Genomic DNA, 13,007 nt, shown 5'->3' with positions numbered 1-13,007 from the left:
GTCAGATGGCGACGGCCCTTCCTCCGTGCCTCCTAGGAGCTAGACGTTCGCAGGGCGACAGGCTCCGCGCTTGCGCTTCCGGGTGTCTCTGCGGAAACACGTGCTCTTCCGCTTGCTGCGTCGGGGCGGGACGGCGGCGTCTCAGGTTTACGTCACGGCGCGGGCGGAAGATGGCCGGGTTGTTCTCCCGCAGCTGCTGCTGACCCGGCAGTGCGGAGCTGGAGCCTGGCTCCCGCTGCCGCGGAGCGGTCGCCGCCATGTCGTTGCTGCAGTCTGCGCTAGACTTCCTGGCGGGCCCTGGTTCTCTTGGCGGAGGTGCCGGCCGTGACCAGAGTGATTTCGTCGGGCAGACGGTGGAGCTGGGCGAGCTGCGTCTACGGGTGCGGCGGGTCCTGGCCGAGGGTGAGGCTTTGTAAAGGCGTCGCCAGGCCGCGGCAGGCAGGGGCAGCCTGGGAGGGTCGCTGCTGGGGTGTGGTCCAAGTTAGGGCGCGCGGGGGTCGCCGCTTTAGGCAGGGGGCAGCAAGGAGGGTCGTGTCCATTGTATAAGTAAAGCCTGGGCGGGAGAGAGTCACTGCTGTGGGATGGGTCAGATCAGGGCCGTGGGGAGTCGTCCCTCCGGGCAGGGTCAGCGGGAACAGTCACCGCTGGCCATCGCTGCGGAGGAACACTGCTGGGGGAGTGAATCAAGTTGGCTTCGGGCCCGGCCGGGAAGAGTGACCACAGGGGGGGCTGTGGCTTATGGCCTTTGGAGGTGATCGTGGTGGAGCTGCTTCTGGGTTGAACACTTCCTGGTGGGTAGAGTTAGTACAAGGGTCATGCTAGCAGGTGGTTGTCCAGTAAAAGAGGCCTGGGGCTGGAAGAACCACCTCTATCTGAGGCCAAAGCTGTGTTTCGACCATATAGAAAAGTTGAAAAGGTTGAAATGTGGAGTCAGGACGTGAGCACCGTCACTCTGGGGTCATGAGCTGTGTTATTCTTTGTATCGTATCCAGGATTGCTGTTGCAGACCTCCCTTGCTTGATGAGGTAGAGAACAAGCTCCCTGTAGCCTTGGTGTTTGCCTTGCCTCTTGAATCGTTCTGTATGTGACCTCTCATAAGTTACAGGAAACAGAGCCAGTCGCTGTAACCTTTTAAGAACCTTGCTTGATAGACAGTTACATAGTCCTGTGTCTTGAAGGCAGCCTAGTTAGTGGTTCCCTCATGCGGGGTCTGTAATAAGCAAGTATGGAATACTGTTCTCCCTTCTGTGACTCCTCACCCCCTTTTTGAAAAGATTTTATATCTGTTAGTGGTGTTTTGCCTGTCTGTGTCTCTGGGTATCATCTGTTTGTACTGCCTGCTGAGACCAGAAGAGGACCTGGATCCCCTGGAACTGGAGTTGGAGACAGTTGTGAACTCTGGGTGGGTTCTGGAAACCCAGTGCTGCTCCTCTCCTCTGCAAGAGAAGCAAATCTTCTTAACTTCTAAGCAATTCCTTTAGCGACTGTGCCCGGTTTTTTTGTTTGTTTGTTTGTTTGTTTTGTTTTTTGCTTTTTGTTTTTTGTTCATCAGTATTTAGGGGTGTGCCAGGTCTCACTAGCTATGAAGCTCACCTGCTAAATAAACATTGTTATGTTCTGACAAATTGGTTCAGGGAGAAGAATGCCTTGACCCAGGTCTGGAGCAGCTCTCAGGTTTGGAGAAGCATCCTGTTAAGTGTGTCATTTTTGCTTAGTGGGAGCAGGGAATTTGTTTAACATTCTTTACTGTGGAAAGGCAGAGGTGATATTTTGGCAGTAGCTTTGTCATATATATTCTCCACTGTGGTTATAAATAGATTTGGGTGTGATTTCGATGAGAAGACCTCTGATGCTTTCCCCTCAGAAAGGATTTAGTTCCCTTTCATCTGTTAGAATGACAAAAATTATGCTAGATTGGTTTATTCATTCTGAAGGTGCCAAGCAGTTGCCTTCAGTTTTTCAAGAAATTTAACCCTCAACTGATGGCACAGGCCTGTAATCCTAGCTTCTTGGGAGTTCGAGGCAGGAAAATTCCAACTTCAGGGTCTGCCTGGACAACAGACAGACGTCAAAGCCAATCTGGGCAAGTTAGTAAGATGCTGTCTCAGAAGTGAAAAGGGATGGGGACAGAGTTTAGTGGTATGACCCTGGCTTCACATGAGTGAGGCCCTGCTTTCAATCCACAAACCAAGAAGGGAAGAGAAGAAGAGACAGACTTGGTTTCCTTCCTTATAGAATGTAAAATAAGACATACATTCAGATACTGGAAGGAAGAAGGGTGAGGCAGCACAATAAACAATGTGAATTCCAGGATAGCTGAGAAGGAGCTAGCAGAAGATAGCTGTGTGTTACATCCACCTGGCCAGGGGGCCAAGTGGCCATCTCTGGCGGGACTTGGCCCTCATTGGCAGGAGAGGGAGATTTGTGCAAAGCAGGAAACTTACCCAAGCCATATAGAACCCAGGGTGAAAAACCAGGAAGTGTGGGCAGCCACTGTCTGTGCAGAACAGCTTGTTCCCTCTGCTCTCTGGCCCAGGCAGGAATAAAAATTGCCAGTGCAATTGTAAGCCATAGTTTTCTTCCTTTTACACTTAGTGTTGTATTTTAAGGTCCCCCCACCCCGAATTAAGACAGTAAGAAATCTGTAGTATTTTTCACAGATTATTTAAATGAGTTTCCTGAACAGCGCCACAGAGCACTGGGATTGAAGCTGTCTTAGAAGAACATGAGGGAGGCTCTTAACAACTTCAGGAATTTTCAGGTCCTGAAAGATGACCTCATTTCATGAGGGGATGAGAAAAATTGCTATAGTCAAGTCCCTTGCTGTGTCTCTAAGTAAATGAATAAATATTGTAGAAAAAATGCTTCTATCAGTTTATATCAGGTTTTGTCACAGGGGAATTTATGATATAAACAAGCTTTGTTGTCATACAGTTTGCATAGTTTTTACTAAGTTGATACTGGAGTGTAAAATAGATTGTTAGGCAGATAACTTTCCAGAGGGCATCTGATCCCCAGGAATTGGAACTAAAGAGGGTTATGACCAAACCATGTGGTTGCTTGGAACTCACTCAACCTGGGTTCTCTGTAAGAGCAAGGGTGCTTTTCATGCTGAGCCATCTCACCAGCCCTGATTGTTGTGTCTTGTTTTTGTAGCTGGTATTACTTTGTTTGTTTTTCCCTTCTCTTTCTTCCTTGGTGGAGGCATGTCACTGCTAGCATGTAGTCAGAGGATGAGTGATACTGCTCAAATTTTTTCTCTTTGGATGTCAGGGCAGCATAGTCTACTTTTTCCCTCTGGGTGTTGACTTTGTTTGTTTGTTTGATTATTTGTTTAAATTATCCTTCCTTGGTGTTTGGTAACTCAAATAGAAATCATCAGTTTTACTTGCTTGTTTCCAGGATACTTGTTTTTTGTTTTCCAGATTTCCTGTTTCTATTTGTTGATATGAGTTACACTTTTCCCTCCTTATCTCTGAGCAGAAGGTGTAAAGGGCTGTGATCCAGAGTTGGGCTGCAGGTTTTTGTAGGAAGCAGTTAATATCCGTGGCCTAAAATTTGGTTTGTATTTTATTTAGTAAAAGTATTTCTGAGTTTAAGTCCTAGCACTGACTGGCATCTTTTTTTCCCCAGGAGGGTTTGCATTCGTTTATGAAGCCCAAGATCTGGGAAGTGGCAGAGAGTATGCATTAAAGGTAATAACTAATGGGGAATCCTGGCTTTATGGGGATTTAGTTCATTATAAAGATACCCTGGGCTATTTTCAAGGATGTGTCTCTGTTATTCTGTGCATGCGTCAGTTTGAGTCTGTTAATCCTCCATCCTTCATGTTCTCAGGGCTTACCTTTATGCTCACAACTCCAACTTGGGCTGAGAACTCTCTTGGGAGCTTCTTATCCTACCTGGGGAATTGGTCAGCTTTGGAGGAAAGAGTGGGAGTGACCCTCTGTGTATTTCATCCATTTGGCTCTAAATATCAAAATAAGAGACCAGGAATTTAAAGAGTGCAGAAACCACTTATCAAATTTACATTCATAGCATCTGTAAATAAGATTAAAGTAGTGTGGTGGGACCCTTCCCATCTCTAGACCTTGATGCCCAGTAGGCAGCTCTGATTGTTTTATCCTAAGATGAGCAGCAGGTCCAGCTCTGCCTTGATGGGCAAACAAGGGGCTCTTCTCTTGGCAAGCGTGGGGCATAGCCAGTGGACCTTTAGAACAGGGCATTTTTTGGCAGTCCACATTGAACGCATATGTCTGCTGGGTGTATGCTTTATCGCCTTGTTTGTCTTGTTTTACTTTTTCTTGGGTCTTTGGAGTATAAAGATCATTCAAGGTTTCTCAGCTTCTGTGAGATCAGATGTTCAAATGCAGGTAAATAGTGTACTGTGCTCCCTGAGACTCAGTGACTCTCAAACACAGTGCCTATATTCCAGGGTGTGTTATCTGTTAAGCAGAAGGTAAACAAACTTCAATCTTGTGTGCTATTCCCTGACAGAGATTACTATCCAATGAAGAGGAAAAAAACAGAGCCATCATTCAGGAAGTTTGTTTCTTGGTATCCTTTTCCTGGGACTGAGAGTTACTGCCATTACTAAATGTATCAGGCTTGACACAGTTACCAGGAGGCTCCTGTGAGAAGTTAAAATCTGCCTTTTGCTTTACCTGACTTCCTATAGACATTTCTCATGCAAAGGATTTTTCTCTGTTATCCGTTATAATAGTTGAAGTGGAAGTTCTCTAGGTGTTAGGAACAGGTTGCTGTTCCAGCCTCTGAGGTAGGAGAGTTGCACTTGGTCCCTCTGACAACCTAGGCAAGGGCTGTATGGATGCTACCGTATCAGTGGGCCTCGGTGTGGCATGCTGGTTACACCCCTCACCCTGTACATATGGCACATGACGGGACCTTTCTTGCCTATTCTCTTCCACCACATGGTAAGGCATAGTCCTAACTGCAAATAGAATTTGCTTCTTTTTAGGCTCTGTGCTATCTCATAGCCTAATGGCTGCTTGAGCTTTGAGTGTACACAGTCACTTCCTACCACCTTCCTGTTGTGGAGCCCTGAGGGCTTCTGCCCCGTCTCTGACTCCCTCCTATCTGGCATTCTCACCAGCTTCCTGCCACTCTCGTCACTCTCTCTGTCTTTATTTGCTCCTCCGCCATCATTTCTGTCCAGATGCTCATATGTGCTGAGGCACAAGGCAATTCGAATAGCATAACTTTGGTTTCTTAACACTTATGAATATTTACTTTTAAGTGCACAGAATTGTGGGCATATTTATTCACATTCTTCTTTAACAAGACATGCAGAAAAAACTTTCTGGCCACCCCAATATTGTCCAGTTCTGCTCTGCAGCATCCATAGGAAAAGAAGAATCGGACACTGGGCAAGCTGAGTTCCTCCTGCTTACGGAGCTCTGTAAAGGTAAAGTGCCTTGAAGTTTAAGTGCTTTCTGACATGTTTGAACAGTTGTTAAGTACTCCCAGTATATTCTGAAAATACATTGGTCTTGACTGAAAGAACCAACCAGCAATCTATTGACCTTTGTGTTATTTGGAGATGCTTTGTCTGTCCTTCGTGGATTGTGGGTTCTTTTTTGTTTGTTTTATGTTTTGAGACAGTCTTAACTGTGTAGATCTGGTTGGCATGGAACTTGCTATGTCAACCAGGCACAGACACTACCTAGCTCTGCCTCCTAAGCGCTGATTTCAAAGGTGTGTGCTGCCATTGTTACACTATATAAATAAAGGCCACCAGGAAACATGTGGTATAAAGGAAGGGAGTTTATTTGAGGGAAAAAGAAAGGAGTTAGGGCCTGAGTGAGCCATGAGGGCGGAGAGACAGAGACAGGGAGAGCGAATGAGGAAAGGGCTGCTGGGTCCTTTTTTACTCCACCAACACCTGGCAGCAGGTGATGATGTCAGAGGTTGCTAGGCAACCTAGAAGCAGCCTAATGAAATTGCATGTAACAACCATGCCTGGCCTTAGGCTGCAGATTCTGAGGAGCAGGGTCTCATCGTGTTTTTCTCCTGAAACAGGATGAGCAGGCATGCAATGGAACCTCAGTGTCCTCATACATGAACTGGGAAAGATGGATACTGGCACACAAGCAGCATGTCCTTAGGTAGTGCAAATAGTGCTTTGTTTTGAGAGGAATGGAGGAAGCCCTTCGTGGGCATGTGGCTTTATCAGATCAAACCTAAGAAAGCATCAGGAAGATTCTTTGATCTGTTGGCAGGCCAGTGGGTAGGACATACCTTGGGTAGCCCTTAAGGGGCAGAGTGGTTACGTGGATGACTGTGGGTGTTGCTTGAAGCAAGTCTACCTTGCTGGGTGTCATATTGCACTCCTGTACTTCTATCAGTGGAGAGTTGAACCCTCTACTCTGGCTGTGAAGTAGAATTGGCCAAAATACTACGTCATCCCTAGTGTGTTCTGGAATGGAGATGCATATGCTAAGGGGAATGGTATATATGCTGTGGTTCAGGTGGCTGCTTGTGTGTCCTCCTGAGCAGTGAGTGCTGGGAAAGAGGTGCCTAGGAGGGGCCAAGGAGCAGTAGGGGAGATTGAGGCAGGAGGCCCATGGGAGGCATCTCAACCCTGTTAGGGCTACTTGCCTATGAGCCAGTCCCTGCTCAGTGAGCATGAGAAACTGCATTGTGATGGCTGGAAGTGTGTGCAGACCAAGAGCAGACAGATGAGGACAGAGGACAAAGCTGGGGACACTGAGTGAATAGATTGGGAAATGGAGCAGAAACGGAATATCTAGGTGCCTGCGACAGGAAGAGTGTAGAGTGAGCGTGTAGAAGCCACAAATGAGCCAGTAAGATCCCTCTGCCAAGGGGAAGGGGTAGAGGTCTTTGCAGGTCACATGCAGGATCTTAGTTGTAAGAAGCAAGAGGCTGAATATGCAGTGCAGAGTGTTTGCACATGACTGGAACCCTGGGGTGTAGCCCCTACTAAGGCAGGCCCTCCTCCTCCAGCTGCCCTCACGGCTGTCCTCAGGTGTCTGCAGGTCCCCACCTAGCCCTACCAGTCTTACCCAGTACCCTGGTCCACCTGTTGGCAAAGTCATCCCACTGCATAGAGAGCAGGAGGCAGTGGTGTCAGGAGCTGCCTGAGCTAAGGACTTTCAGGGAGAGAGAGGTAGACTAGCTACATCTCAGCTGGCATATATGCAGATAATTTGTTTGCTCAACTTTTTAATTCTAAAGTTTTAAATTATTTAAAACATAAAAGTTCAGTAGATGGATACATTATATTTGTCAATTTGTAACATTTTCTAGTAGTTAATTTATCTTTCTCCATGGTGTCTCTGTCTCTCTGTGTGTCCCAGGCCCCAACCTGTCCTTCATGGTTTCCTAAGTGATAGTCAGTCTGAGCCTGTTTCTTGTGACCTTGTTTTCTGGGCAGCTCTGGGCTTTTTCAGTGGAGCATGGTATCTGGGAACTGGGTCTAGGTACTCTGGGCCATTTCTTTATAAGCTAGGAAGGTGCCAGCTCTAGTGGTGGGCCACCAGCTTAGAGCTCTTGGGATGGGCAGAAGCATTGTCCCTGTGCTGGGCAGTAGGAGGCCGATGTGTCCAGTCTGCCTTGTTTTGTCTTCATGAATGCCCGTTGTTCCTGCTGTATTCAATTACAAAAGACATATGTTCACTGAAAAGGTAAAAGCAGGACTGGCCACTGGTGTTGGATAATCAATTAAGGGCTCATCCTGAGAAAGACTGAATCTCCCTGTCTTAGCAGTCTTCAGTTGTCTGTGGTTCTTTGATTACGGTTGAGCTCCCTTGACATTTCCTCCTTCCGTGTTAGCATGTCTGTTAGAGTTGTTATTGTTTGGATTTTTTTTTAGTCAGCCATATTGTTTACAGCTTGTAATTTCTAGAAGACACAGTCTCCCAGCACATTGTCTTCCTATTCCTTTGAATTTACTTTGAAATCATATATAAACAACACTAAATAGATTCAGCAGGCTGCATTCACACACACATATAACAACAACAGTAATAAGGCCAGGAGTTTTAGAGGAAGGAAGGGGTGGGGTGGATGGATGGGTAGTAAGGAGCACACAGGAGAAGATGGAAAGAGAAAAGGAAGTATATAATTATATTTTAATTTAAAATATTAGGGGAAAAAAACAAAAAGGAGGTAGAAGCAATACAAAGTTAGATAGATCATATGAAAGTGAGTTTTAACTGTTTTTTTGTTTTTCTAGACAGGGTTTCTCTGTGTAGCCTTGGCTGTCCTGGACTCACTTCGTAGACCAGGCTGGCCTCAAACTCAAGCGATCCACCTGCCTCTGCCTCCCGAGTGCTGGGATTAAAGGTGTGCTCCACTTAACTGTATTTTTAAAATCTTAACTGAACCAAGTACGTATTCATGCTGAAAGCGTTCCTCTTATCCCTAATATGTGTGAGATGCAGTAGATGCCTAGCCTGTGCAGTACCAAACCACACACAACAGCACCGCAGCACCGCAGCAGTCCATCCGAGAGCCAGGGTGTTGCTCAGGGTTAGTAGCAGCGGCACTTAGTGGTGATGACGCTGTTTATGACCTCCCTCCCTTGTCATTTATGAGGTCAGAAAGCTTTGCGTGATGCAAGTCTTGGTATTTAGAAATGCTGGCGAGAAGCTCCCTTCACTGTCTTTGCTGTTTCTGAGGGGCAGAAAGAGTGGGCTTCGGTGCCGTTTCTGAACAGGGTAGTGTGGGAGGCAGACAGGCCCAACCTGCTACGTGTTCTCTTTCTCATATACATGTGTGTGGTGTACGTGTTTCTATGTATGTTTGGGTGCTTGAAGATGACATCTGGTGCCTCTCAATCACTCTCGAACTTTACATACTTGAAGTTGTAAAGTTATTAAGCCCAGAACACAGCTTGCTCTAGGGATTTCATTTCTACCCTCTGTTTACTAGGACATTTTGCAGGCTGCCACACCCACCTGTTCTTTTTTTAACTAGAGTTCTAGGGATTCAAACTCTGGTCCTCACACTTATGTAGCAAACACTTGGCCCACTGAGCCAGCCCCCTGCGCATGAGTGAGCCATTGTCTTAGTAGGTTCCTGTTGATATGATGAGACACCGTGACCAAAAGCAGCCTGAGCAGGAAGGGGCACATTCCATCACTGAAGGCAGCCAGGGCAGTAAGAGCCTGTGGGCAAGCCTAGAGGCAGCAGATGGTGAGGAGGGTTGCTTATTGGCTGGCTTTCTTACATAACCCAGAACCTTCTGCCTAGGGGTGGACTTGGGGCAGAGCTGCTGAACCTCTGAGGAGTTGGGGATATCCCCCTCCTGGTGCAGGTACAGAGTTTACTAAAGGCAGCTTTGAAGTCCTACACTGGGCCATGAACGTTTTCTTTACGTTCATTTTTTCTGTGGTTTCCACTGGAAGCCCTCAACCCATCTTTTGTCATGAAAAAGCTAAACTTTCTCTGCATAGAATAAGAGGTTTTGTTTGTTTGTTTGTTTTTAGCAGTTCCTGTCACATGTGGATTATTTTTAAAAAATACTCTCAACCTGGAGTTGGTAGAGTGCTTACCTAGCATGCATGTACCCTGGGTATGATTCCCAGCACTGCAAAACCAGGTGTGCACACCTGTGATCCCAACACTCAAGAGGTAGAAACAGAAGGATCAGAAATTCAAGGTCATTCTCAGCTACTTAGCAAATTTGAGGCTTAAAAAAAAAACAACAAAAACAATTCAAAAGTGTAGGTTAGATGGCTTCTCGGTTAAAAGTATTGTCTGCTGTTGCAGAAGATCCCAGTTCAATTCCCAGCGTGCCAAATGACTCACACCACGTATAGTTCTAACTCCAGAGGCTCCATTGCCGTCTCCTAGCCTCGGTAGGCACCTTCACAGATGCACGGGTTCCCCCCCCCCCACCCCCAGACAGGGTTTCTCTATGTAGCCTTGGCTGTCCTAGACTCACTTTGTAGACCAGGGTGGCCTCAAACTCACAGCGATCCTGCTGCCTCTGCCTCCTAAGTGCTGAGATTAAAGGCGTGCCCTACCAAGCCCGGCACAATTTTTTTTTAAAGCATATTGAAGTGCATTGTTTAGGGCTAGTGAAATGACTCAGGGGTAAAGGCATCTGCTGCCACACTTGACAATCTGAATTCAATCCTTGAGACATACATGGTGAAAAAAAGTGCAGCTTCAACAACTTGTCCCCTAACCTCCGTGCATTGTCACCCACCCACACTAAATTTTATGCACATGATGACTTCACCTGCCTGCGTGTATGTGCGCCACGTGTGTGTCTAGTGCCTGTGATTGTTAGAAGAGAAAGTGTCAGGTCCTGGGACTGGAGGTGCCTGTGACCCACCATGTGGGCGCTGGGAGCCAAACCTGAATCTTCTGTAGGTGCTCTTAACTGCTGAGCCACTTCTCCAACCACCAAACAAATGATTTTAAAATAGTCTTGTGGCATACATATATTATCCTAGCACTCAGGGAGTTAAAGCAGGAGGGTGGCAAGTTTTTGAAACCCTGTCTCAAAACAATGAAAATCTCTTAAATCTTACCAATAATGAACTATTGAATGAGCCAGTTAAAATTAATGTTATGATTAAGCTGGCATAAAGCTTAGGTGGACTTACCTGCTTCTGTCTCTTGGAGCCTGCTTCTGTTTCACCAGGGACCCTGTTTCTTTGGAGGACCCCTTTTCCTCTGGGTTTGTGTAGATTCTTCGAATTAAGTATGGTTTAATTCAGCCAGATTTGATAGCCAGATGGAGCTGCCAGCAGGCCAGGATGTAATTCTGAATTCTGTAATTCTGGGGACTTGTGGTGAGGAAGGCAGGGTCAGGGTTTCTGCTCTGCCTGTGCTGTGCTGTGGACATAAGCCTAGAGCCTCTGCTTAGAGACCTTGGTCACTGCTGGAACTTTTCCTCTGCCTTCATGGCTTTCTCAGATGATTGCTCTTTGCTTCCTGTTTTGTCCCAGGGATGTCCTATGCCATCTTCTGCCCCTGTCCACCCCAGAGCAGGGGTGGTCCTCATACTCAGGGTTATGGAGATACCTTGTATTTGCCTTCCTACAGAAGTTGAAGGGATATTGGGAGTGGTACTAATTGGATATGCCTCCCAAATAAGGCCTTAGAAATGCCACTCCTGCCTAAGCTGCCATACACAAAGACAGATCAAACCTATTAAGGAGGAGGATATATGCTGGGCGTGGTGGCGCACGTCTGTAATCCCAGCACTTGGGAGGCAGAAACAGGCGGATCACTGAGTTTGAGCCCAGCCTGGTCTACAAAGCGAGTCCAGAACAGCCAAGGCTACACAGAGAAATCCTGTCTTGATAAACCAAAAACAAGAAGAGGAAGTAGGATACAGCATTCTGAACTCCAGGGTGACTAAACTCACTTGTCTCCTTCAGGACAGCTGGTGGAGTTTCTCAGGAGAGTTGAATGTAAAGGCCCTCTGTCCTGCGACAGCATTCTGAAGATCTTCTACCAGACATGCAGAGCAGTGCAGCACATGCACAGGCAGAAACCACCCATCATCCACAGGGATCTCAAGGTACTAGCTGGCTTACGTTGCTCACCTTGTCTTCACACTCTGTTCCCCTGTCTCGGGATAGCTCCCACTTGTCTCTACGCTTCTGTGCTTGGTCAGCGCCCAGGGCCTTTGCTCAGCTGTTGTCCTGTTGTGCTGATCTTCTCAGTTGACTTTCTCACGGAACTGTGGGCATCCAGGTGCAGCTCTGACCTTGGTGGGGAGTTACCTATGTGGGAAGGCTTCTGTTGTGCATCTCTAAGGGCAGGGGATGTGAGTGCCCCATAGCCTAGCTGCGGGCGGCACCTGCCTGTCTGGGCTTGCTGTGTGTAGCTTGTGTAGCCTTGGCTGAGGAGTATAATCATAGGAATTCATTGCACTTTTTCCTTCAGTTTCTTTTCATTTTGCTTTTTTCCCCTTCCTCCTGTTATTTTACCTTTGTTTATATATTTGGCCTCGCTGGAATTCCTGGTATGTTATTGAACAAAATCTTTAAGGTTGTATTGCCATCCTGGTGTTCTTTCCCCTGTGTGTCTTTTAAAAGATTTTTTTTCTTTTTTATAACTGGGTTGGTGAGGAGGCTCAGCAGGTGAAGGCATTTTCTACCAAGCCTGATGTCTTTCTTACTTTTCTATTGCTGTGAAGAGACACCATGACCAAGGCAACTTATGGAGAAAAGCATTCAATTGGAAGGGTTGTTTATAGTTTCAGAGTGTGAGTCGATGCCCATCATGGTGGGGGGCCTAACAGCAGGCAGGCAGGCAGGTGCTAGAGCAGTAGCCAAGAGTTTACTTACATCCTGGTCCTCAACTTGGAGGCAGAGGTAGGGCTTGTGGAGAAAGACTGGGAGTAACAGGCTTTTGTTACCCAGCGATACACCTCCTCCAACAAGGCTTCCTGAAACAGTCCACCAACTAGGGCCCAAATAATCCAATCTGTGAGCCAGTGGGAGCCATTCTCACTCAAACCACCACACCTGACAACCTTGAGTTGACTCCCAGGCTCCACGAGGTGAAAGGAGAGAATTGGCTCTCAGAAGTTGTTGTCTGATCTCCACACACGTGCTGTAGCATACACGCACCCTTTTGTACTTAGCAACTTAAGCTTTCAGACAGCGTGGTAGGTGTTACTGTTGGCAGTGGTGATGGGTGGATGTGTGTTAGGAAAAGAGAGTATAAAAAATAAAATTTATGGAGAATCAGTCACTTGCCCAGTGAAGTGTCCGTACAAGTGATGCCTGCAGCACATCTGACTTGTGCGGCAGCACTGCCTGCTTCCAGTGACCTTCTTCTTGGTTTTGTTGATCCTACGCAGTTTGTTTTCTGTGCTGGTACATGTCACTTAAATGTATCTGCTCCTTTTTTTTTTTTTTTATGTCCAGCATTATTATATTTAGATCCATGTGTCTTTCTGTGTAGCCATATCTCATGGAATATGCATTATGGGACATTTCCTTATATACCCTTCTGCTGCGGACTCCCTTGTTTGTAGCTTCTATGTTGGCCTGTGT

At 46.7% G+C, this 13,007-nt stretch overlaps 1 protein-coding gene across 1 annotated transcript in view; it reads left to right on the top strand.

Annotated features, from left to right (window-relative positions):
• The first annotated feature begins 148 nt into the window (after positions 1–148).
• The window catches only part of Gak (cyclin G associated kinase), a 55,757-nt gene continuing 42,898 nt past the window's right edge, over positions 149–13,007 (top strand). The window contains exons 1-5 of the mRNA XM_051170569.1: positions 149–402; positions 3,634–3,695; positions 4,498–4,557; positions 5,311–5,425; positions 11,379–11,521. Coding sequence (XP_051026526.1) covers positions 258–402; positions 3,634–3,695; positions 4,498–4,557; positions 5,311–5,425; positions 11,379–11,521 — 525 coding nt within the window. The 5' untranslated portion in view covers positions 149–257. The remainder of the gene's footprint in view (positions 403–3,633; positions 3,696–4,497; positions 4,558–5,310; positions 5,426–11,378; positions 11,522–13,007) is intronic.

This window comes from Acomys russatus, chromosome 28 (assembly GCF_903995435.1).
Source record: "Acomys russatus chromosome 28, mAcoRus1.1, whole genome shotgun sequence".
In the NCBI taxonomy this organism is placed as follows: domain Eukaryota; kingdom Metazoa; phylum Chordata; class Mammalia; order Rodentia; family Muridae; genus Acomys; species Acomys russatus.
The sequence above is the reverse complement of the archived record's forward strand: the minus strand, read 5'-3'. Positions and strand labels throughout refer to the sequence as shown.